General features: G+C 43.5%; 1 protein-coding gene and 1 long non-coding RNA gene across 3 annotated transcripts in view; one reads left to right on the top strand and one right to left on the bottom strand.

The window, feature by feature from the left end:
* The window catches only part of LOC138161798 (uncharacterized), a 52348-nt gene extending 39675 nt beyond the window's left edge, over positions 1–12673 (bottom strand). The window contains exons 1-3 of one of the 2 annotated variants that reach the window (XR_011168470.1): positions 12536–12673; positions 12139–12221; positions 7100–7301 (exon numbers count right to left, since the gene is read on the bottom strand). This is a non-coding gene — a long non-coding RNA (uncharacterized lncRNA). The remainder of the gene's footprint in view (positions 1–7099; positions 7302–12138; positions 12222–12535) is intronic. The other variant, XR_011168469.1, reaches the window with a different exon arrangement.
* A 75-nt stretch (positions 12674–12748) lies between these two features.
* Positions 12749–18502, top strand: IL6 (interleukin 6). Its single transcript, XM_069088736.1, has 4 exons — positions 12749–12955; positions 14062–14175; positions 15278–15418; positions 17677–18502. The coding sequence occupies exons 1-4, from the start codon at positions 12806–12808 to the stop codon at positions 17863–17865; spliced, it is 594 nt and encodes a 197-aa protein (XP_068944837.1). The 5' UTR covers positions 12749–12805; the 3' UTR covers positions 17866–18502.
* The last annotated feature ends 6550 nt before the right edge of the window (positions 18503–25052 follow it).

The following is a 25052-nucleotide window of genomic DNA, read 5'->3' as shown; positions in this document are numbered from 1 at the left end:
CTTTGCTTAGCACAGAGGTTCTATTGGAACTTTGAGTTCTGTGGATGGAAAACTAGTTTGAGGAATGTAAACTTTTTCTTTCAGTTCCTTTAATTTTATTAAGTAAAAAATTTTACTAATTTTATTTTGTTTCCATTTTATTAATTAGGAATTCATTTTCTTTGATTGAATATTAGATTAGGATAGTGGGGAGGAAAAGGTGTAGTAGCCTCTGATTGTCCTGTCTGGTCCTGGGGACGCTTGTTTCTGTTGTCTGATACTTTGAGAGGCCTTTGCCAGAAACCCAGTCATAATGCTGCTGATAATTCCCCAGAAGGAATTCCCAGAAACATCCCTGTTCAGAGAAGGGCTTTAGAAAATCTGGCTTTGGTCTGTTCTCTAGTCAAATCCAACCTGAGGGCCCTGGGATTGATGGACAAAGAATGTTGACTTTCCGCAATCTCCTAGTAGACCCAATGGCTTAACTCATTCTACGTGAGTGAACAGCTAGTCAACAAATAGTGATGTTTACACATAATGAGATTCCACTGTGTTATAAGTAGGAGGGATTCATTTGTGAACTGATACAGAGAAAAGTCAACAGAATAAAGAGAAAGATACACAGGAGAGCCAGAATAATGGAAAGGAAAGCAACCTGAACAAGGAAAGATGAAGCTGAAAGACATCAGAACTCAGGTCAATGGCATTACCAATCTTGGCTCTGGGTACTGATGCTGAAGCAGAGACATAGGGACCAGTAGGGCAAAACAAGGCAGACATTTGCAACTATAGTCAAGGTTTTGTATGCTTTGCTGTAAATGCACTTCTTTGTTACAAGGGAGGGCTGTTAGCATTGTTGGAAATTGATGGTGATATTAAAAAAAAACCATCCACAAGATGGGTTTTTCCCCAGAAAATAAATGAACAGCTTGCTCTCCACAGATCCTCTTAAGTCAGGGCGCATTGCTTTTAGTCACTTTCCCGTCACATGTACAAACGTAGCATTAGTCACTCTTTTCCCTCATCCTGGTTTAAAAGACTCCCCAAGGAATGATAATCAACTGGCCTAAAGGCCGCATTTCATTAAAACTTCCACTCCACTTCCTGTGGCCTATCAGAGGTTTTCTAAGTTTCCTAGTCCCCATCTTTGTTTTCTATCAGATTACTAATTCCTTGAGACTGGATACCCCCCTACAAGGCTATAAGGCTAATGTGCCTAATCCTTCAGTGAGTAAATCATTCCCAGAGAGGAAAAATGTATCAGCCTCGGGAAAGTGAGCAGCCTTTCCAGATCACACTTAGCCAACCCTGGGTTCCAAAACATAAAGAGTATCAGGTATCATACAAGGTGTCACGGGCCTTCAAAAAGAGAATATAAGAGCCAAAAGAACTAAGCAATAATGACATTAAAATGACTGTGTTTCTAAAGCCCAAGAAAAGCAGAATGATGAGAAAGATGAGAAAATGGAAAAGACTTTGAGATGAGAATGGTTTTAGAGCTAATCCAATCTAGTCCTTACATTTTACAGAGAAGAAAATTGAGCCCCAGAGAAATGTACAAGGACATACAATCAATCAATAAAAATTTATCAAGCACCTACAATAGGCCAGGTACTATTCTAGGAATGTCTGGGATTCCAGAGACACACAAATGTCCATACAAATAGAAAGTCTAGTAGCAGAGCTGGGCTTTGAAGCCAGGTCCTCTAACACCAAATCCAACACTCTTTCCATTGGACCATGCAGAATTGGATGATGGCTAGATTAGAGTCAGGAAGTATATGAGTTCAAAGCCAGCTGCCCTTGCTTACTCATTTTGTGACCATGGACAAGTTGTTTCAGTTCTATTTTCCTCACCTGTAAAATACTCAAAGTTCTCAGCTCACAGATTTGGTGTAAGCATCAAAAGAGATGATAAAACACTATCTAAATATAAATAAAAGACTATAGAAAGCTTTTGCACAGATAAGGAGACAGAGACACAGGAAGAGAGAAGGAAGGGAGGGAGGGATGCAATTTGTCCAACACATTGCATTGCAAAGGAGTATTTCTGAAAATATGAATTCATTTGACTATTTGATTGTCATTTGACAGACATTCGACTGACCCACAATCATCTCTATTTCAAAAGCACCTTCTATAGTGTCTCTGCTCCCCAGAAGTTTTTAAGACAATGATGACACAAATAATGGAAATCAATCTTGACGGAAGAAGGAAGACTTCTCTTCAGTGCAGCTCCAGACCAGCTCTCTGCATCCAATCAAAACACGATCGTTTCTGAAGACGAAGAAAGAGCGCTACAGAGAGAATTGGAGGGACTGGTTCAAACCCTGGTTCTGACACCTGATCACTTAAACTCCACGGGCTTCAGTTTACTTAGCTGTAAAGTACAAAATTCACCCTCCTTTCCAAAGTGTTACAACACATCTGACCTCATTTCATCTTCATGTGTGGCACTACGGGATAGAACAAGAATCTATCATTCTTCCTTTTCGGTCCAGACCTGCAATTTCATCAATGCAGGGAATTCCTAGTGTGCAAATGTCCCTCACCAATGCAGATCCTCTTCTGCAACTTACTGTCCTAAAGAGTTGCCAAGAGCACAGGGGAGCTTATGACTTGCCTACCATCACACAATTGGTAAGCCGGTAGAAGGCACTCCTGACTCCAAGACCAACCTTCTACCAACTACATCACACCACTTTTCCCCCTTTCACAGATAAAGAAACTAAGACCCAGAGAGGCTAAGTAATTTGCCCAGGATTCGATGATTAGGGAATGACAAGAGCTTAGATCTCCTAACTGGATGCAACTCTGTTTCCCCTGACCTGGTCTTATCATTAGCAGATGCTGTGAAGCCCTTCTCACTAGGGCTTGAATGACTGTGGAAAAATAATTAATAAGATGGAGTACCATGGTACAGGTGATGGTGAATCATTTCCTGACAGATAATTACCATCCCTTTCCTGTGAGAACTCTGCAGACCCACCTCCATAGGAAAGGTTCCCTGACAACTAGAAATGAAAGAAAACACTGAGTTTGGGAAAGATTCATTTCAAGGGCACAGAACCTCTCTGAAGTCCATATCTAAGCAAATGACAGAGCAGACAAGATAAGGTGACCTTTCTCTGATGTTCCCGAACCTACTGAGTTTCTCTCTCATTCCCTCTATGTCCTCCTCTCTACCTCCGTCTCTCCATTTCTCTATTTTAATGTCTATTTCCCCCTGTTCTGCCTTAGTGTCTCTAATTCTTCATTTCTCTGCCCCCTTTTCCTCCTCTATACTTAATTCTCTTTCTTTCTCTGCCTCTTCTAACTTTCACCCCATAATACTTATCTATACTTATATTGAGGTCCAAAGGACCTAAATTCAAATCTCCACTCAAACACTACCTGTGTGACCCTGGGCAAGTCATCTCAGTTCCCTTCCCTGTGAAATGGGAGGACTGAATCTCTAAAGTTCCTTCTAGCTCTCAAATCCATAATTCTATGTTCTTTATACTCAACTGTAAAATCAGGATAGTTGAATCTTTGATGTCTGACTCTTTAACTTCAGAGACTATTGCACAGAGGGTCAAGCCAGGAAAAGCTGGGTTCGAGTCCCTTCCTCGAGATAAACTGGCTACAGGACCCTTCTCTAAGACTAGAGAAGGCACCACCCTGCATTAGTAGAGGATATTTCCAATATCAATTGAATCACAGGTTCAGTCTTTGGCTTTAAAAATTAGCCAATTCGGCTTTTGTGGTCTTCTTGGCTGATTTGTTTGGCACAGAAGTGATCCCTGATGAAGAACAGACCACACCCCAATCTGAAAATTACGGCAGTATCCTGACCAGTTCCTGCCAGCACCAAGCCCTCTCACCTTACACTGTAGAAAGTTAGCTCAGATAAGCACAATTTAAAAACAAACTTGACCCTTAGAGTTTCCTCTGACTTCCCCAGAGGGTTTCAGTGTAAAAGAATGCACATATCCGTGCAGGGAACTTTTACTTTTGCTCAATCTCCTGTAATCATCAATTGCACACTGTAATAGCAAAGATCCTACTATGAGTGCATGCGAGGGGCAGAGGAGAATTTCGTTAGCTGCCTTGCTTCCTTTAGTGTGCAGATTAGCACCGGATTCCTGCTGCATCACCTAGCCACTCATGCGCCAGTGATGAATCAAGATGAGCACACAGATTGGCCAGGCTACGGTGCCAAGGATAATAAAACCAGCGAGTTGAGAAATCTGGACAAGAATCTCGCTAGGATGCTAAAGCAGCCCAAGAGTGGAAACAAGATCCAACAGGTCCCAAGTGGTAAATTACTGCCGCAGGCAACCTTGCCTGCAGCCCGGGAGGGAGGGGGCGGGGTTCTCACCCTGGTCACTCAGACCTTATAACCCCAGGCTAGAAGCGTTTACCAACCAGCGCTTTCCCTCCGAGAATTACATCCGATTTGTCTTGTACACAGCTCATTCTGTAGAGACTATGGTCTCCCTCATTAGACTGCAAGCTCCTTGGGGGCTGAGGTTTTCTTTTGTCTCTTTAATCCCCATCCCTCAGCCCAGTACCTGACACATAGTAGGTGCTAAATCAATATTGACTCATTGATAGTCCTATGCCCACTGGAGCCCTGATTCGGGAAATGAGTCCAGAAAAAAGGCAGGAAGGATCGGAAAGGTATCTCCCCAGTCCTGATGCAATCCCCCATTATAGGAAATCACCTCTCCCTAACGGTCAGTTCTCAGATGTCATCCAGAAGTCACCTCACTGCCAACCAGGGCTCTGGAAAAGCTGTTATCCTGATTCTAATCTCGTTCTCCTGACTTGCCTGTGTCCATTTTTGCCCTTATCTAGCCAAATCCCTCCCTAACATCTTCCTCTGGTGTTGTGAAGGGGAGCCTGGGGTCTCCAGATCTCCATGCAAACAGCACAAGCTCTAAGGGGTCCCCCTGAACTGAACGAGCCCTAAGGACCATCCTAGTTAAGTCTTATGCCCAGCTTGGGCTCAGGGGGATGAAGGTTTTGGCTGCTGCAGCCATCACAGAGGGGCTGCGATCTGCACCAGAGAGGAGGCAATGTATTCCCTAGAAAAATCATGGATTCCGAAATTATTGAAACATTGAGGCATTATGCAAACACCTCATGTATTTAAGGATATGCTCTCAGTTAGCACTTCTTTCCCTAAAATGCTTTATGGCCCAGTCCATCTACACTGTGATGATGGAAAATCCCATGCATTCTTTGTTGTATGAATTAATCATCGTTGATGCATTTATACCGGCCTCTTCTCCTGCATCCCCCTCATCTAACCAGTCACCAGGTCCCACAGCCTTTTCCTTCAAAGTGTTTCTGATATCTGTCCCTTCTGATTCCAACTACTGCCAGTTTCGGCACCGAATAATAGGGTTCAGGGCTGGAAGAGGCCTCCCACAAACCTTCTGGCACAAGCTTACAGGTGAGGAAATGGAGGCCCAGAGAAGCCTGTAGCCTATGGTGGAGGAGCACAGTGGGGCAAGATCTGGAATGAGGCGCTCTGAATCTGATTCTCAACCCAGAGCTCCTCCCACCACAGCTCGTGACCTCATCTACCGCAAGATGGGAAAGGCAGCATCAGCTTCTCGGCTCCTACACGTCCTCCCCATTAACCGTCCCTGGCATTCTGAACTCTGAGCTGGGTCCTGAGCCCCTTCTGACCAGTCCCACTGCCTGCCTCTGGCTGACCTGCCCCGCTAGAACTCCCAGATGGCCTCTGTCCATTCCAGTCTGATGGGTCTTCTTCTCATGCCATAAATTCGCCAGGCTCACTCATGCATCTGGGACCTCACTAACTCACAATTCTCTTCCCTCCCTCTTCCACCTCCCCAATCCCACCCATCCCTCCAGGCTCATCTTAGGTTCTCCTTCCCTGAAATGCCTGCCCTGCCTATGCCAGCTCTCATTCCTCCTCCCTTTCCTTTGAATTCCCATCACACTTACAGCACACACCACGGTGGTTTTTAGCACAAGCTGCCTACTGGTATTTACTGTTGCTTCTTCTGTGTTCACTTTGTCTTCTGACTAGCCTGTGACTAGCAGAGCCATGCCATTCGCACAACACCTGGCTTTCGCACAGCGAGCATCTGCGGAACCTGAAAAGACACTGGGTTTGGAGCATGAGAACCTGGCCTCAGATCACATCTCTGTTATGTGCTGTCTGCATGACCTCAGGCAAATCATGTAAGCTAGCTAGAACTCCATTTCATCATCTATAAATTCTCATTCTTGAGTCATTTTAAGTTGTGTTTGACTCTTCATGACCCCATTGGGGGTTTTCTTGGCAAAGATACTGGAGGGGTTTTGTCATTTCCTTCTCCAGTTCATTTTACAGATGAGGAAACTGAGGCAAAAAGAGTTAAATGATTTGCCCAGGATCACACAGCTAAGCGGCTGAGACTGGATTTGAATTCAGGTCTTCCTAAGTCCAGACCTGGCACTCTACCACTAGGCTGCCCTATCATCTATAAAATGAGGAAGTTAAGCTAGATGTTCTCCAAGAGCTTTATACCTGTCAATGCTACCATCCCTAAGAAAAGAAACCATATCATTCATTGCAAGAAGCATTTAGTATGTCAATCAGCACAAGATCCTACCCTCAAGTAGCTTACAAGAGTAGGTAGAAAGGCCACTCGAGATGGCATTTAGCATGTTCAAAAGAGTACCAGCAGAAGGAGGTCACCTTCTCTTCTAAGACCTCTGGGGAAGAAGATTCCATCCTCCAGCCCTTCCCAGAGCCCTTAGAGGGAGCTAAGTCATCATCCTAGCTTAACTTCTACCCCTCTATTCTTACAAAGGGATGTGTGTTTGATTTCCATTCTGAACCACCACTGGAGGAAAGTGAGCTATAGGATGGAGTGTGTGCGTGCACACACACACACACACACACACACACACACACACACACACACACACACACACACACACCTCAGAAAATGTAACTTCAGCCATTACTGAGAAGGCAAACATCCATTGCATAAGAAGCGAAGTCACCATCAGTAGGAAAGGAAAGGAATGACCAAAGCAGAGTTTGGAGAGAATGTTGCAAGAGAGTGATCTCATCTCTTACACTTTCAGCCTTACAAAGAGAAAGGGCTCTTACCACAGGAGCTACCCCCATGGGCAGGAATGATGAGCTAGCGAGGGGAAATGAAGGGGCACCATCTGGAGACTTTCCCTTCTTGGTCTCCTGCCTCTAAGAAATGTTGCCTGGCTGGACAGGGGCTGAATTCTGAGAGTCCTTCTCCCAACACACCATAGGTTGAGTCTTCTTCAAAATCTCTCATCACTAGTCCATCTCCTTCCTTAGATACAAACAGTACAAGGGACTGTTGTTAATGCTGGAAGGGACCTCAGAGACAAAGCTTGCCCCTCAGTTTACAGATAAGGACACTGAGGCTGAAGAAAGGAAAGGGGCTTTCACAGTTCCCTGCCATTACCAAATGAAAAGGAAACATTCAATCTAAACTTGCCTACATTATAGCTAATAATGTGTGATCATTTCATTTCTTTTTAAATGAATTGAGTAAAATAAGCCAAACTGAATCCTTTTTGTTTTTCTTCATGAAATTATGTCCCAGGATGAAAAGACCTGGCTTCAAATCCCATCTCTGACTCTTCCTACCTGTGCAGCCGTGGGCAACCAGTAACTTCACTTCCCTGGACTCAGCTGCCTTTTCTGTAAAATGACAGCACTGGCCTAGGTGACCTCTGCAGCCTACAAGCTAGCACTAGCCTTCAGAAATGTCCCACAAATACTTTCCCATTTCCTTTCTCTAGCATAGCACCATATGCATAATAGAAGGTCTCATTAGGTTGAATTATTTTTTTATTGTTTTCTATGGCCCCAAGGGAAGGCTTTTTTTATACTGAACACTCAGACTCCTCTTCTGAAATGCAAAAATGGAAAATCCATATCCCCAAGGAAAATATTTGAAAAAGTGCCCACACCATACACACTAAAGGAAAACTCCAAATTAAGGTTGGTTTAGCAGTAAGCACTTATTAAGTGCCCACTGTTTGCAAGGCACTGTGCTAGGCAGTATCTGCCCGCATGGAACTTCCATTCTTCTGTACATAGATAAGTATAATATGAGGAAAACTAAAGGAAATGTGGCAGGGTTTGGGGAAGATTGCTCAGGCATCACCCAACTAATGGAGGTTCAGACCACCTTTCTCACCCTCAAGTACACTGAGGGAAATAGAAAAGCCAAATATTTAGCTCAGTTTTCCATAGTGGATGACGCTTTCCAGTGGTTTTCTTAGCACTTTAATCAAGGGCAAGAGGGAAGAGGAAGGGACTGAGGAAGGAAATGAAGAGAACCCACCAACACTTTGCATTTTAAGTTTCTGTCTCAAGCTGATGATCTCGAGAGGAAGACAATTTCAGAACCTATAAGTGGTTCAAGTGAATATATTTTAAGAATAAGGGAAAGTCTGCTTCTGAAGCTTCTCATTGTAAAGCAGAAACAAAAGAGAAGGAAACCCAGTCAGACTCACCTCCCTAGAGGAGATGCAGACTGGAAGCCTTGTTAGTGAAGTCCCCTGGAGCCCCCCACCTGCACTCTATGTATACATTGTTTATACTGTGTATACACTGTGTACACTGTGTATACACTGAGAGAAGAGGGCCATGTCCCCGGGGGCAGCCCCATCCTGAGGCTTCAATTGCTCAGTCCTAGAAGTCCATATAGTCACCCTAGGAAGAAACTATTCCACTGTCCCCAAGGAATCTACTTCCCTCCCAGCTGAGTTAACTGGGATTTTTGGATCTGGAAGGAAGGAGATAGCTGGGGAGAGCAGCAGAATGAAATCTCTGGGCATGCAACAACTCCAGAGTAGTTGAGAGCCTCCTGGACAGTCCTGAATTGGAGGATTCCCCTCTCCTTTCTTCCCTTAGTACATTTTCCAGGCACCCCTGAGAAGGGTGGACAGTGTAGCCTGGTGGATATAACAATGGACAACCTGGGAATCAGGAAACCTTCCACTGGCCTGCAATGTGTTTTGGGACAAAAGTCATTTAACTAGAATGTGCCAGATGGAGCCAATAAAGAGGAGGAGGAGGAGGAGGAATTGGCCATCACAGGATCAGGAGCTGGATAGAGCATGAGATATCACCATCATTTTTACAGGAGAGATATAAGCCCAGAGAAATGAAGGGACTTGCTAAAAGTGACACAGACCCAGAATTTGCACCCTTGTTGACTGACTCCCTTCTCATAGGACCTGTTGCAGCAGCAGAAGCCAGAGGAAGAGATGGCCATAGATATTTTAAAGATGGTGGCTTTGTCGACAGCTAATCTCTACCCCCAACCAACAAGGCAGAGCTCTCTAGTGCAAGAGCCCTGGTGAATGCTGATAAACCCAGAAGTCTCAATGGATTCCAGCATTCCTCTATGCTCTATGGTCAAAACATAGTCAGTCTGATTGGAAATTGTACCAGTTTTAATCCACAGTGGATTGCCATCATGTCTTAGATAAACCTCTTACCAATGGCAACTATTAAAGTTGGTTGAGCCAGGGGAAAAAAGGACAAAAATGAAACCTTCTCATTTCAGAGACAGCTGAAACACACATCCTGAGGTGGGCTGTAGCCATACCTACTTCCCCTTTCGATTCATGTGGAAGAATACAGCACCAGCAGACAGAGAGTTACATTGGCTTGACTTGTAAGACATTGAAATGTCATTCCTCCTCAAAGCTGAAGGTGCTGAACAAAAGCCAGAGCTTGATTCTGTGCATCAACCATGGCTAGCATGTAAACCAGGAGTCAGAAGTCTGTGGTACATGGGCAGGAGGACATGGGGGGCAGAGTCCTCAGAGCAGCATGGTCAGAGCTGGCTTGACCCAAACTATAAATGAGCCGACTATGTCTCCAGCTTTAGAAATTAAAGACACTTGGGGCAGCTAGGTGGCGCAGCGAATAGAGCATGGCCCCTGAAGTCAGGAGAACCTGAGTTCAAATCCAGCCTCAGACACTTGACACATACTTACTAGCCATGTGACCTTGGGCAAGTCACTTAATCCCAATTACCCTGTCCTCTCCCCTCCAAAAAGAAAAAAAAAAGAAATCAAAGACAATTTCTGTAGTTTCTGGTGCTGCCATCCCATGAGGACAGAAGCATCTTCTACATTTCTGTTTATTCTTACTTTGAGACCTGCCACTGTGGCAAAAAAAAAAAAAGATATTTTCTGCAAAAACTGAACTCTCTCATTTCTTTGGCAAGCTAGAGACCCTCAGCACCTGAAGCCGAGTGACCACAGTCAAAGAAAGGGAGGAGATGATATAAGGGTCGAGGGTTCAGGCAGCTGCAGCCCATGGCTGCCAGTGGCGGGGAGAGAGAGAGTGCTTCAGGCTTCTGACTGCTGACTGCCATCCTGGTGATTCTGTTGCTGTTGAGGGGGCTTTGGCTGATGCTGGCCCCCTATCTCAAGTGAAATGAGAGGCAGCTAGGGTCTTTGGATTACTACCTGCCCCGCCCACTCTTGAGGCTTTAGCACCACAGTCATCTCGTCTGGGACCATATTCTCCCATTACCACTGCATCCACACCACTCAATGGCCACTTCCAGGCCCAGTGACCTCCAATAGCAGAGACCTTCCCCTTTGCCACATGGTAAGGAGATCTGACATGGCACTAGGTGAGTTAAACCAATCTCACCTTGCAGAATTCCTCACAGTCAAAGACGGAGAAGAAAAAAAGAAGTAGCAGATAGGAAAGGGGCTGTTAACTCTTTTGGGGGTCAGGGACCCTCTGGCATAATCATCAAGCCTAGGGACCCATCCTCAGAATCCTGTTTCAATGTATCAAACAAAATACTGAACACTACAAAAGAAACCAATTATATTGAAATACAGTTATCAAAAATATAAGTTCTCAGAATCTGGGTTAAGTACCTCTGAGGTATGAGATTTCTAGGTAATTGAATAATTGTTAGATACTTTACTACCTTAAGTACTAGTTGGCCTTATATCAAAGGAAAGGATGAAAAGAAAAAAACATTACTGAACTTATCCCTTTTCAGATAGGACTTGTTCGCAGGACAGTCAATGTTTAATCACTATATGATCATGTTTAAAAATTATCAAAAGTAAAAATTGAGTTGTTCTAACAGGAACACTTCTGACTTGTTTGATCTGCCATTGAAAACATGGAAAGGCCTAACGAGGTAAAAGAGGTGTTCCTAAAAAATTATATGTATGGGGAGACTTGGATGGAATGATACAGACTGAAGAAAGCAGTACCCAAAGGCCCATGGACACAACAGAAATTCCAATAAATTAAATAATGATGATACAGACAGGGGAGGGGACAGGATTCAGGTCAACACTGGTACCAGATGCTTCAAGTTAAAGCATATGGCCTTTCCATCTCTTAACGTGGTATGAACTATGAAATGGAAAGAGACAGATTAACAGTCAATAAACATCTATTAAACACCTACTATGTGCCAGATACTGTGCATTGGGGATACAAAAAGATGCACAAGACAGTCTCTGTTCCCAAAGAGCTCACAACCACATGTACTGATTCCAATGACTCTATTGGGCAACTGGACTTAACTCTCGGGGAAATATCCTTCATGCAGAAGCTGGTTTGAATATTTGTTGGGAAGGATTTGTTGGGCCAAAACACATTAAATTTTAAATTTTAGAAATTGTTTAAAATTTTCTAACTTTTGAGTAAAGAAAATGTTGGTGAATCAGATATTTTCTTAAAGAACCTGGCAGAACTCAGTATTTAGATGTATCCTTTAGTGCACTGTTTTATAGTATAACAAATCCTTTGATCAAGGAAATGCCTACCCCCCACACACACCATTTTATGCTTTGTAAATATGGGTTGGGGGAGGGGGGTGGATAGAGCTCTGGGTCTGGGATTAGGAAGACTCCTCTTCTTGAGTTCAAATCTGTCCTCAGACACTTACTTGCTGTGTGACCCTGGACAAGTCACTTAAACCTGTTTGCCTCAGTTCTCTGACTGTCAAATGAGCTGGAGAAGGAAATGGCAAACCACTCTAGTACCTTTGCCAAGAAAACCTCACATGGGATCACAAAGAGTCAGACAGGACTGAACAAAAATATGGGTTTTGGTCTATTGAGTTTCCTCTGAGTTGGGGTGGGCAAACTTCAGCCAGTTACCTTTGCATTGAAACTCGATCTCAGTCCTTCTCACTGACTTGCTTCAGCAACTCTTTCCCAAGAGAGGCCTAACTGCTGAGTCACTGAAAAAAAGAAAGTCTAGTAAGAAAGATCCCACAGGGGCCTTTAGGGGCTAAAGCCGATGACCCAAGAGGTTTTTTTGTCCAGCCTAACTCCGATGATGCTAGAGAACGTCACAGCTCGACTCTTGCACAACCTTAATAAGGTTTCCTCTAAATTCACACCCATCCCCAGCTCCGCCCCTCCCCCCCACCAAAGATTTGTCAAAATGTTGGATTTTCCCAAGAGAGTTTGTATCTGAGTCTCATAATAAATACAGATCAGGGATGTCGGATGGTTCATTCTGCCCTCCAGACCATCAGAAACCCAAACCTGCCTTCAGCACCCTGCGACATGAATCCTCTACTCCACAGTAAGTAAGAGAAGTGCTGATCTCTGGCCTTGTCCCAGCAGCTGTGTGTGTGTGTGTGTGTGTGTGTGTATGTGTGTGTGAGTGTGTGTGTGTGTGTGTGTGTGTCTGGCTCTGGCCCTAGTGGAAGCTAGCCAGCAGGAGGAAGTTCAGCCCAAGCAGCTGCGTGGTGATCTCACTCCCCTCTCTCCCCTTTCCCCAGTCACAGGATCTCTTAGGCCACTTGCCCTCACCCTGATGCTCCTCATGGCCACGGCTGCTGTCCCCATCCTAGATTCCTTGGGGGATGAATCTCCAGGGAATGATGTCTCAAGCAAATCATCCAGCAATCGTGATCTCCAATTTGCAAATTACCTCTATACGACGGCTTATGACCTAAAAAAGCAGGTGGGTGAGAGGCTGGATGGATGGAGGAGGGCGGCCCGGACTTTCAGGATTTCTCCTTCTGGCCCCTGAGTCAGATTAAGGCACTGGCTCCCATTTACCTGGAAGGACCTTGCCTCCAACTTTGGACCCAGGCAGTCAGAGACAGAGACCCTCTTCTGTACTTTCTCCTCTGCTAGCTGGGTCTGCTAGGCTAGTTCCATTCTGGAGAGGACCAGGTCTTATAGACTAGATGGAACTCAGGGGACTTGACTTCTATTCCCAGATCCCAGATTCCTGATCTGGGATAATCTCCATCTACTTTTCTGGGCCTCCTTTTTCTATGTTTGAAAAAAAAGAAATCTCTACCTTGTTGACACTGTCTGGAAGGATTAGAAATTATCAACTCCAAAGAACCCTGGGTTTCTTGGCAGCTGGTGGCCACGGTGTAAGATTATTTGATTGTGAACTCTCAATAGTGAAATCTTCCCTAAAGGAAGACAAATATATTTAAAATGCTCAGACATACAACCCCTTCCCCATGTTAGCATGAGCTGCCTTTGATGGAAGATCAGAGAAATTTAAAAGAACATCAAAATTGTATCATGTATTTGACACTGTCCTTCCCAGTGGTGCCTAGACCAGAAGGAGCCATTAATTCATTTTTAGAGGAAAGTTTGACCTGCCTGGTGTCAAACACAAAGTGGGGATCATTAGCCTGGGGAAGAGAAGAATTAAGGAGGGCATGAGAGTTGTCTTTGAGGATCTAAAGGGACAGAATGTGGCAAAGGGTTAGGCTTGTTTCGTTTGGCACCATGGGGGCAGCAGCAGTGGAAGACGCAAAGATATACATGTTGGCCTGATATTGGGAAGAAAATGCTCATACCCCTATCTACCCAAAAATGAACAATGCCAGCTGGGCGAGTTGTGAAGCCTCTGTCTTTGGGAGTCCTCAAGCACTTGGCTGGGAAGATCGGAGTGTGGTTTCCACTTGGGGAGTGGGTTGTACCCGATACCCACTCAGGGTGGGTACCAACTCTGAGGTTCTGGGGTTCTGGGATGGGATAGCCTATTTGTCTCTTGTTTTAGAAACTTCTGTCTCATCATGACTGCTTTGCCTCCCTTCCCAGATGTGTGAGACCCAGAGCCTGTGTGATGATAGCAATGAAGCACTAGCTGAAAATAACCTCAACCTTCCCAACCTCACAGAGAGAGATGGATGTTTGCATACTGGATTCAATGAGGTACTGAGTCCTTGAACCCGAGAAAAGCTGAACTGGAAGGAGCATGGAGATCCTCCAGGACAGAGCTCTCATTTCACCAATGAGGAGATTGGAGTAGGGAGACAACTCAGCCAGCAGCACCAAGCTGAGGGGGGCAGGACCAGGCTCTCCAGACTTGGCTCTCCTAACTCTCAAGTCAATGGCTTCCCCACAGCCCCATCCTGTGAGGCAATCCAAGGACATCTTGGCTCCCACTCACTTAGTTCCAGCTAAGTGTGGAACTGCCCGTGTTCTCAGGAAGTGTGTGTGCTACAGCTAGGGGCAGTGAGATCCACAGAGCTGTGACCTGGGGAGAGAGGGACTTCTGTCTTGGGATTCACTCATACCTAAGTGGGGAAGATATGCCATACAGGAGAAGAGAGGGAATAGCTAGGCAGATAGAGGCCATCCACCCATACATCTATCTAGGATGCATTTCATAAGGCAGCTAATTTAAAAGAGGTCCCAATGATGGTCCCATTTTCATGTCTTTAAACAAACCTAGATATTTCTGTTGGTGCTGATGTATTTTTACACCTCCAAGTCTCAGAGAATGGACCTAAGATATATTAGACAGATTATCTTCCATTACAGGGTCCATTGACCTCACTGGCTGGTCAACTGACATGCTATCAAGCTTCCCTTCTTCATGAAATCATTCTGATCTGCCCCTCTCATATCCAAATAGTGAGATAATCTGTCCTGAATCTTGATTACGCTATGAAAAGAGGCCAAGTCAAAGACCCACTGGCCTAGGGAAGGTCTATAATTTAAGACAGTGAAGAGGAGAAGGAGAATCTGGGGAATTAAGGCTATTCCCAGATCTCAACACCTGTTTGGCTTTAAGCACAATCACCAAAGTGGTGTCTCTGTCCAGATGGAAAATAAGACAGCTGGACTTTTCCAACTCCATAGAGCCATTGGGAGGAGAACTGAGATGATGTAGGAGAAGCACTTTAATTTTGTTAGAAGGGTAAGGAAAAAAAGGAAATGAGCAAGCTCTGCTGTAAAAGAGTAATTTTAACTATTTTTATGTAGTATTTTCTCCTGCTGGTAACTACAATTTCTCTCTTTTTCACATAAGGAGACATGCTTGATAAGGATCATCAGTGGTCTTCTGGAGTTTGACACGTATCTTCAGTACATGGAAAAAGAGATGAAGGACTACAAGTTTCGATCCCTAACACTGGGTACAGCTCAGCTAGCCAACAGTCTGAAGCTCTTGGTGAGTTTCCCTTTATGCATTCCAAGAAGCAATGGTCACAAGTTAGAAATGGAGATAGGCAGAAGCAAGGAACAAATCTCCCAAAGGAAACTTGAAAGTCCTTTCAAATGCAATACTTGTCCAAACAAAGCCAGCTAAAAGCCAAGCAAAGTCCTGTCAGAGGCTTCCTGACCATTACAGTGCTGCCCGCCTTCTCCTTCTGTGGAAGCTGTTGGGACATCTCATTCTTGTGCCAGCTGTAGAGAGCTGAAACAAACATTGTTCAGCATGAACTTCAGAAGTCCTTGAGAGCCAGGAAGGGGGAAATAGCTCTTCATAAGCCTGCCTAAAACATGCACCAGCTGTCAAGAAAACTGAGAAAAAATCGTGGCCACAGCCCCAGATAAAAGTGGGAAGTCGAGTTTCCCTGTTAGGACAGGCTTTTAAGGAAATTTTTGGGAACTTTCTGACTAAAAAGTCTTAGGTGATAGCAGAGTTAGACATGGCAGATGTGGAGGAGGAGGAGATAGTATGCAAAAGAGACAAGCAGCCTGTTATTGTCCAAAGGAACGGTCACCACAGCCAGATTTCAAAGATGACATAACATACCAATAATGGGAAATTCCACTTGTAGCCAATGATTGCCTTAGCCTTCTGACTCACACCAGTAGCTCCAGGTCCAAGACTACAGTAGAGGGAGATTGGGATGGATCAGGAGAATGTCTGTAAGAGATTCTCAGAACTCTGGCATTTTCTTCATCATCGAAAATAACAACAATCACAATGATAATAGAAATTCATATAGTGCTTAAGAGTATGCAAAGTGCATTATATGCATTATCTTGTTGAAGTTTCTGTAGCCTGAAGATAGCAGTTTAAGTAAGGATAGATTTCCTGACAGTATGAAAATATGCCTTGGGTCAACAACTTCCCAGTTTGAGAAAGGATATATCCCCTGAAGTTTACAAAGGCAGAAAAGTCTCCTGAAAATGGACCCTCTGAACATTTTTCCATGTGCCACAGAGAATGATGTTCATGGTGCAGTCACATGACAAAATGAAGTGAAGGATGGGTTTTGTATACCAACAGACGTAGAGGGAGGATGCTCTCTCTCTAGCTGTCAGTGTTTACCTTGGCTCCACATGATCAATCTTCAACAGTTCCCAAGAGTGCTTTGTACATAGTAGGTGCCAAAAAAGTATTTCCTGAACTGAACTTGTTGACCTGAAGGCCTGAAGCCTTTCTCTACAGACTGAGCATAAGCCCAGTCTCTGCCATGAAAGGACTGGCTAGTTTTGGCTAGGGTGGTTACAGACATGGGCAAGAAGGGCTGCTTGGGTCTTCAGTATAGTCTTTGAATTTGGTGAATTCAGAGAAGCTGAATTAGGAAAAGTTGGAAAATCACTGAACCATGTAGGGCCAAAAATAAGGGGACTGACCCAAGACTGCACAGGTGGAAGCATTGAGCCGCGTCTAAGCTTTACTTCCCTGTTGTCTTCTTGAAATGTGCTCGCCTGGCTTCTCAGTCAAGTCTGTTCAGCCTGTATCTGGACCCAGGATATTTAAGCCACTGATCAAATGCTTCTCTCCATAGACATCAGCCTCCTGGTAACAGGAAGAAGGGCCAAAGCTAGCCATCCCGAAGTCCTTCCAACTTTTTCTCAAGTCACTGTGATCCCCTAAAGTAAGAGCCAGAATTAACCCTAGACTTTTAGCACTGTAAGAGACAAACATATTTCAGGAGGCCCAAAAGGAGGATGTGGTAATTCAGTTCTTCAGGCACTTATTATGCACCTACTGTGGTAACAAAGATAATGAAATTTTGTAAATCATTTTTTTTCAACCCATGCTAAAGATGCTATAATAATGATGACTTACCAAGCCCTGAAGAGGGTTAAAATCCATGAAATCCCTTAGAGTGAGACTCTGGATTATGGGGAATTAACCATGGAAATATCCCTGGTCATTACAATCAAAGGAAGGTGAAGAGGACAGCTTTTCTTCCATCACTGCAACAAGAGATAACAAATGGAGGAAAACCTGTGTATTGCACAATGTAGGGCCCAGACAGGTTCCTTGCCAAGAAGTATCAGAAACCGGGATTATATCTAACACCATGGAGGGAGTGGCCAAAATGCCTTCCCGTCATTAGATGTGGTCCATGTTAGCAGTATTTCCCAACCATAACCATGTCTCCCAGAAATAATGCAGGCCTTCTCCACAAGAGTATTTCAGAAGACTAAAAATAACCTGTTTCCCCCCTTTTCTCCTCCCTCCAGATAAAAAAGGCAGATGCAGTACCCACCCCCAACCCAACTGCCTCCAAGAACCTGCTTTCTGAACTTCAATCCCTGAAAACCTGGTCCAAGAACGTGGGTCTCCGTCTCATCCTGTGGCACTACACCCGCTTCATGGAGGGGACCATCCGGGCTGTTCGGCATCTGCAAACTAGGAGTCTCAATGCCTGAACGTTTTAGTTCATGCTCGTTCCTTCCTTCACTGAAAACTCTGTCCATTGGGCAGATGGCCATGTTGTTCTTTATGAAGAACCGACCAAGTACGAGCAGGCACTGCTTTTAATTATTTTAAATTAATTTATTTGTATTTAAGTAATATTTATTCCCCATAAGATAATATTAATTTATATATTTTAAAACATTTAAAATATTTTCTATTTTTTTAATATGCTATCCTAATTAAGAGGGGAGCTGCCATCTTTGGTACCTGGGCTCAGACCCAGATCTCTTGAAACAGATGAGTAGCCTTTCCCTACAGTGAACTGCTAAGCAGAGGGCTGGCTTCAGAACCAGAAAGCCTGGCCCCAAGTCTTTCCTCTGACACATACTGACTGGGTGACCCTGGGCAAGTCACTAAATTCTCAGTGGCCCACAAAACTCTCTAAGACAAAGTCCAGAGAAAGTACCAAACAGCACTGGTGAAATGAGTTTCCTTATCCAAGTTTCCTTATCTTTTATCACAGATCTAGTTTCTTACCCCACCCCTAAAAAAGTAATTATTTATATTGTATTTATGGAATTTTCATAATTTTAAAAGAAACTTTATATAATTGTAGCCATTTTAAATAAAAACTATCTTTTGTAAAAATCCACTGTTTGGGATGATTAGTTTGACCAGGTCTCTTGCACAACAAAACCTTTCACCATCCTTTGCCAGTTTCTGAAAAAAAGTTAAAGAGACAGCACTCCAGAGCAATCCTGGAGTGAGAAGAACTATTTTCTTGCCCTAGTACATGGTCCATTTTTGTGTAGGTACTATGTAGCATTGAGAAAAAGGTATATTCTTTTCTATTCCCATTCAATTTTCTCCAGAGGCCTACCATATTTAACTTTTCTAAAATTCTATTCACCTCCTTAACTTATTTCTTGCTTATTTTGTGGTTTGATTTATCTAGTTCTGAGAGGGGGAGGTTGAGATTCCCCACTAGTATAGTTTTATTGTCTGTTTCTTCCTGTAACTCCCTTAATTTCTCTAAGAATTTGTATGCTATACCACTTGGTGCATATATGTTTAGTAATGATATTATTTCATTGTCTATGGTACCTTTTAGTAGGATGTAGTTTCCTTCCTTATCTCTTTTAATTAGATCTATTTTTGCTTTTGCTTTGTCTAAAATCATGATTGTTACCCCTGCTTTTTTTTTTTACTTTGGCTGAAGCACAATAGATTCTACTTTAACCTTTTACCTTTACTCTGTGTGTCCCTCTTCTTCAAATGTGTTTCTTGTAAACAACATATTGTAAGATTATGGATTTTAATCCACTCTGCTATTTACTTCCATTTTGTAGGGGAGTTCATCCCATTCACATTCACAGTTATGATTGCTATCTGTATCATATCTCCATCCAATTCCCCCTCCCCCTGTTTATGCTTTTTCCTTTCCTTCCTCCCTTACCCTCCTCACTAGAGTTTTGCTTTAGACCTCGGCCTAAGTCAATATGCCCTCCCTTCTAACAGTTCCATCCTTTTTCTTTCCCTTTTCCCCTCCTACTTCTGTAATGTAATGCCAAGGAAAGGCAACTTCCCAAGGTTCAGAATACCAGCATAGGTGCTCTCCATTTTATTCAGTGACAAACCAAGAACAGAGAAGATCAAAACATGACATCATTCCAAATACAGCATTTACTAAGTGTGATTAAATAATCTCCAAGTACTACCCCATCCCCAGGACCTTCCAACCATTCAATCAATGACAAAGTCTCTGTTCTAAATACTTCTCCACCCCTAGGCTATACCTTCATTTAGTCCACCACAAAGCCCCTCTTCTCAAATGGAGATTAGTTTCCAAACATAAGGTCAAAAGTTCCCCACCCCTGGATCACAATTGAATCTACCCCAGAGTTACATCAAGTTTAAACACAGCACTTAATACCCAAATGGAGGTCTTTTCTTCATCTTGACACGAGGCAAGTTCTCAGCAATCTTAGTTCCTGGGGAGACAAGGCTTAGCAAGGCCATAAGATACATTGCCAGTCCCTTCATGAATTCATCCTCTGTCTGTAGAACAGTCCTAGAACCCCCGAACACATTAGCAAAGCCCTCTCCCAGGATTTCTGTAAACATACAACAAGAAAATCCTTCTTCAGGGCTTCTGAACCAACAGAAAGGCTCCCAGACCCCTGCAACAACAGCACTGTCCTTCACCAGTGGACAGTATTCATTCTGTCTGCAGGACAGTCTCCAGACCCCTGCAACAACAGCACTGTCCTTCACCAGTGGACAGTATTCACTCTCTGTCTGCAGGACAGTCTCAGGGCTTCTTAGTGAACAGCCAGGTTCCAGGACTTCTTCAACAAAAGGACTGTCTTTCACCAGTGGACAAATCTGGCAAAAGAACATCAAAACAGACAGACAAAGTACCAGCAAAACAGCCATGTCTCCTCAGTCCTTGGCAGCTCAGGGGGCAGGTCTCAAAAGTCCAGGGCAATTCAAAGCGGCCACCAGCAATTCTCTTAGTCTCTCTCTCTCTCTCCACGAGGTGCTGCTTCCAAAAAGATCTTCCGCCTCTCTCTTGTGTCTCCAAATCTACGTCACCAGCTCCTCCCAGTTCAGGACTTTCTTTTCACATCAACAAGCCCATCCCTGAGGTGGGATTAACAAGCTCTGGGTTTTAACACAATCAATTTGAAAACCAAGCCAATACAGGGGAATCTTTAAATGCCATTACTATCACAACTTCCTATATGGTAAGTTAGATTTCTGTACCTGCATTTGTTATTCCCTCTTTGAGCCAAATCTGATGAGAGTAAGGTTCAAACAATGCTCATCTCCCTTCCTTGTTCCCCTCTGCTGTAATAGGTCTTTGTGCCTCCTTGTGTGATGTAATTTACCCTTTTCTGCCACCTCCTTTCCTCTTCTCCTAATACAATGCCTTCTCACCACTTAATTAGATTTTTTTCATCACATCAAAGTCAACTTATACCCATGCCCTTTGTCTATGTATACCCTTTCTAAATGCTGAATAAAGATACAGCTCTTAAGAGTTACAAGTATCATTTTCTCTTGTAGGGATGTAAACAGTTTGCCCTTATTGAATAACATGTTGGGTTTTTTCTTTCCTGTTTACCTGTTCATGCCTCTCTTGAGTCTTTATTTGAAGATCAAATTTTCTGTCTTTTCATCAGGAAGGTTTGGAAGTCCCCTATTTCATTGAATGCCAATCTCCTCCCCTGAAAAATCATGCTCAGTTTCTCTTTGATCCTTGGTTATAATCCAAGCTCCTTTGCCTTATGGAATTTCATACTCCAAGTCCTCCAAGAAGAGCCATATTCAAAACTATTAAGTGACAGACCAGACCAGAGGCGTCACCCTCATAGGTGGAGGGAGTTTCTAAAACTGGGAATTCCCTGTGCAGACCAACTGATAATTCCAATCCCAATCAACACCACCACTAAAAAAAATAGATGAAAAATGGTGCTGAGCGTTAAGCCAATAAGATAGGATGAGAAGTAGTATCAGAGAGGTCCTTTGGTGGACGCCTGGCTCCTCAGTGTGATGGTGACCTGTTAGGTCCCTCCCAGATCTGAATCTAGGGTTCCAAGGAGAACAGTCAGAATTCAGATCCATCCTGCTCCTTACTGGACACCATGCTGCCTATTAACTGTTCTTTTACCTTGATTGGATCCCATATGAAGTATTGTGTTCAATCCTGAGTGATATTTTTTAGGAAGGACATTGATAAACTGGAAAGGGTTAAGAAAGACTGTGGTGAGGATGGTGAGAGTTCCAGAGATTGTACAATGGAGGGATCAGTAACAGGACCTGGGGATATTTACTATGAAAAAGAGAAGATTGGAGAGTGAGAACTCCCAGATGCATTGTGTATTTGTGGGGTTGTCCGGTAGAAAACAGATTACATTTATCCTCTTTGGCCCTAGAGGGCAGACCTCTACACAAGAGGTTTCCAAAAAAGCCAATAACCATGAGAGCTGCTCTACCATGGAAGAGAGTGCCTGGGGAGGCAATGGGCTCCCCCTCCCTAAAGGTCTTTACTCAGGGGCGGGGTGGCCCCTTATCGGGCTTGTTGGAAGATGTGCAGGTACCTGCAATCCTTTCTCACTCCAATATTCTGGCCTTCCTCCCACTGCTTCCATCTGTAGTCCTTCCACACTTTCTCATCCTGAGCATTTCTTCTCCACATCTTCCAGAACAATCTTCATTGAGAATCTACCCAACTTACCACAAACCTTCCCCTCTCCTCCCTTCAGTAGTATGAGGGTGCCAGTGGCCCATCCGGGATGTTCAGCAGCATTTTTCTTTTGCAGCCCAGTTAGACCCCTGTCTATTGCCACATATAAACTCTTTCCTTCTCTTTCTTCTTGCTTTCTCTCTCCGATCCTCTGCACCATATTACCATTTCCTCTAAGCATCTTCCTGCCTTGCCATTTTTCTTTTAAAGCTCACTTGATAAGACTGGCAAGTCTCCAGGTAAGCATATCTTTCTAGGCCATTTAAGATGCGCTCAATACGTAAAAGGAATTTCAGCAAATAACTAAAGAAATAAATCAAGATTACAGAATTTCCCATGCAAAATAACAGTCCATGTGTTGTAGGCAGGAAGCACAGAGTCCTTGCTCAATGATATCACATCATGACAAACTGCAGTTAAGTATCACTAGCTAGTGAGGGAAATTATATTGATTTCATTGCTTCAAGAATAAATATACTCTTACTAAAAAGGTGGTTATAAAGAAAATTTCTAGAACTTGAATTTTTTCATTGACTTCCATGATAAAAATACAGATGGATTCCCAAGAATAAAAACCATACTTGTCAAAGTAGTAACTCTTTAAAAATCATATATTTAGAAAGAAAAGGAGTTCTCTGTAAAATATTAACAAAGCTCAAGAAAAACACATTCACACACACACAAATATGGGAGGTATATACATAAATATGCATATACACACAAATATAATCTTAGAAATGGTCACTCTCAAAGCACAAGTCATGTATGTACAAGGAGATACATCTTGGCTATAACTTTTTATTTCTATATACATGCTCTTTTTTTTAATCTTAAGCATATAAGTTAAAAGTTATCAACTAAACAAGATCCCTGGAGAACAGATGACGAAATACACCTTCCTGATTTAACTAAAGAATTGGGGGCCAGGCAGTCCATATGCATTATGCTGCACGCACTGCCCTACTCAGTCATTTGGGATTGTGCACCATTTTTTTTTTTGTTACAAGGGAGAGACTCAATTTGGGGGAAGTCAGAGGAGGGTTGTGATATCCAAAAATTAACTATAATGTAAAAACAAAAGGCATCAATAAAACTTTTTTAAGCTATCAATCAATGATTTTGTCTTTTGTTCCCGGTTCTAAATAAGACTAGTCATTTCTTTAACTCTCCTTGTTGGGATCTTAAGGGATATTTACCCTATTCAACGGAATTCAACGAACATTTTTAAAGCACTTACTATGTGCCAGGCAGCAGAGCCATAAGGTTTAAAAGCAGAGCAGTCTCTGTCTCCAAGTTGCTTACGCCCTCCTTGTAAGGTCCCATCCACTCTCTATACCTCCAAGGTGCCTAGTGATGGGACTCACATGTGGTCTCTCTCATTAGACTATGAGCTCCTTGAGGGCAGGATAGTGTTTTTGCCTACATCCCCAGAGTTAGGAGAGTATCTCACACATAGCTGGTGCTTAAGAGATGTTTACAGACTGATAAATTTACACAAACAGTACAAAGTGCCTACAAAGGGATTTTGAGAGTGAGCAAGGGACTCTGAGGCCAAAGACAGCACCCAGACTTTGAAGAAAGCTGGGGGTACCTGGGGCTGAAGGTGAGGAGGAAGCACATTCCAGGCATTGGAAACTATTTTTGAAAAGAGACACAAGATAGATGCTCTATAGAGGGAACTGTGAGCAGGCCAGCTTGCTGATCTCATAACCATTTTCTTTTTTTATGTTAGGAAACTTGAGAGACCCTAGCCCCACACTCAGCCCATCCTCACAGACACATTCCTGCACACTCGCTCAAGCCCACACTGACTCACACACACACTCATACTCACACTCTCCCTCTCTCACACAAAGCACATGCCTCTAACTAGAACCTGTCTTTAGAGGTAAGACAAACAGCCCAGGATAACTCAGAGAGAACCCAGACATCCAGGGCCTTGAATCAGCCAGCGAGAGCATCCATCCCCTTACATCCAAAGTTACTAACTCCAATTCTGGCCGACAGAACTTTTAATTTGTCATGAAAAGCCATTCAGAAGCTAATGCAAAGGAAAAAAGGAACCATAAGTTCAAAGCCATCTCTGCAGAAGGGTAAGTGCCCTGGCTGGAGCTATTGTGAGTAAGGGAGCTCTCAGCAGAAGAAATCATCTCTCCGCACACATTCATCTTGATGAATAGAAAGACAGACTCAGAAAGCTTCTGTGTGAGGAGGGCTCTTCAGATCAAAAGATAGAAGAGGTAACTGTCAGTGAGAATGAGAAACTCCATTCTTACTTAGGACATCCCAAACTTTTAGCTAAACTCTGAGGTTTTTTTCCAGGGGCATAATGGAGCAAAACTGTCAAGCCATGATCTATTGAAGACTGGAAACCCATCAAATGGAGCTTGATGGAGACAACGACGGCCAGAATTCTGGCTTCAGCATCTCCCTCTGAAGTAGAAGGGAGAGGAAAACGTAATTTGAGAGTCAAAAGGCTAGAAGAGAGACGTTCACAAAAAGAGAAAACCAACTTCGGATCACAAGTCTTCACAAAGCCGGGAGATGGTCCCAGAGAAGAGGTCACCAAATGTCACCTCCTCTTTTTCACCAGAGAAATGGGAGGATGAGGGGGAAGAAGGCTGCATACGCCATCAGACAGTTTTTTAAATCTCTTTTCACTTCTTTACGGAGAGCTCAATGCTAGTTGACTGGGGGATATGTAACAAGACAAGATTGTTATTTAAAACAAAAGGCCTCAACAAGACTTGTTGTTTGAGGGAAAGAGAACATCTGTAGAACAACCAGAGTTTTGTAGTCACCCACTGATTTAAAGACAGTGTGGAAGACTGGAAGTCAGGACGGTCTGGACTGGAGTCCTACCTCAGACTCTTCCTAGTGGCGAGACTTTCAGACACTTCACTTCTCTGCTTCCCCATTCTATAAAATGGGAGTTGAACCTAGCTCACA

Source organism: Petaurus breviceps, unplaced genomic scaffold (genome assembly GCF_028583685.1).
Source record: "Petaurus breviceps papuanus isolate PSGF00001 unplaced genomic scaffold, PetGlider_PUasm1.0 185, whole genome shotgun sequence".
In the NCBI taxonomy this organism is placed as follows: domain Eukaryota; kingdom Metazoa; phylum Chordata; class Mammalia; order Diprotodontia; family Petauridae; genus Petaurus; species Petaurus breviceps.
Note: the sequence above shows the minus strand (reverse complement) of the source record. Positions and strands in the feature narration are given on the sequence as shown.

Excerpts from the sequence above, each read along its gene's own strand:
- IL6 (XM_069088736.1), top strand. The coding sequence starts at position 12,806 with ATGCTCCTCATGGCCACGGCTGCTGTCCCCATCCTAGATTCCTTGGGG. Across the intron at positions 12,956-14,061 it reads CTTATGACCTAAAAAAGCAG|ATGTGTGAGACCCAGAGCCT; the intron begins GTGGGTGAGAGG and ends CTCCCTTCCCAG. Across the intron at positions 14,176-15,277 it reads TGCATACTGGATTCAATGAG|GAGACATGCTTGATAAGGAT; the intron begins GTACTGAGTCCT and ends TTTTCACATAAG.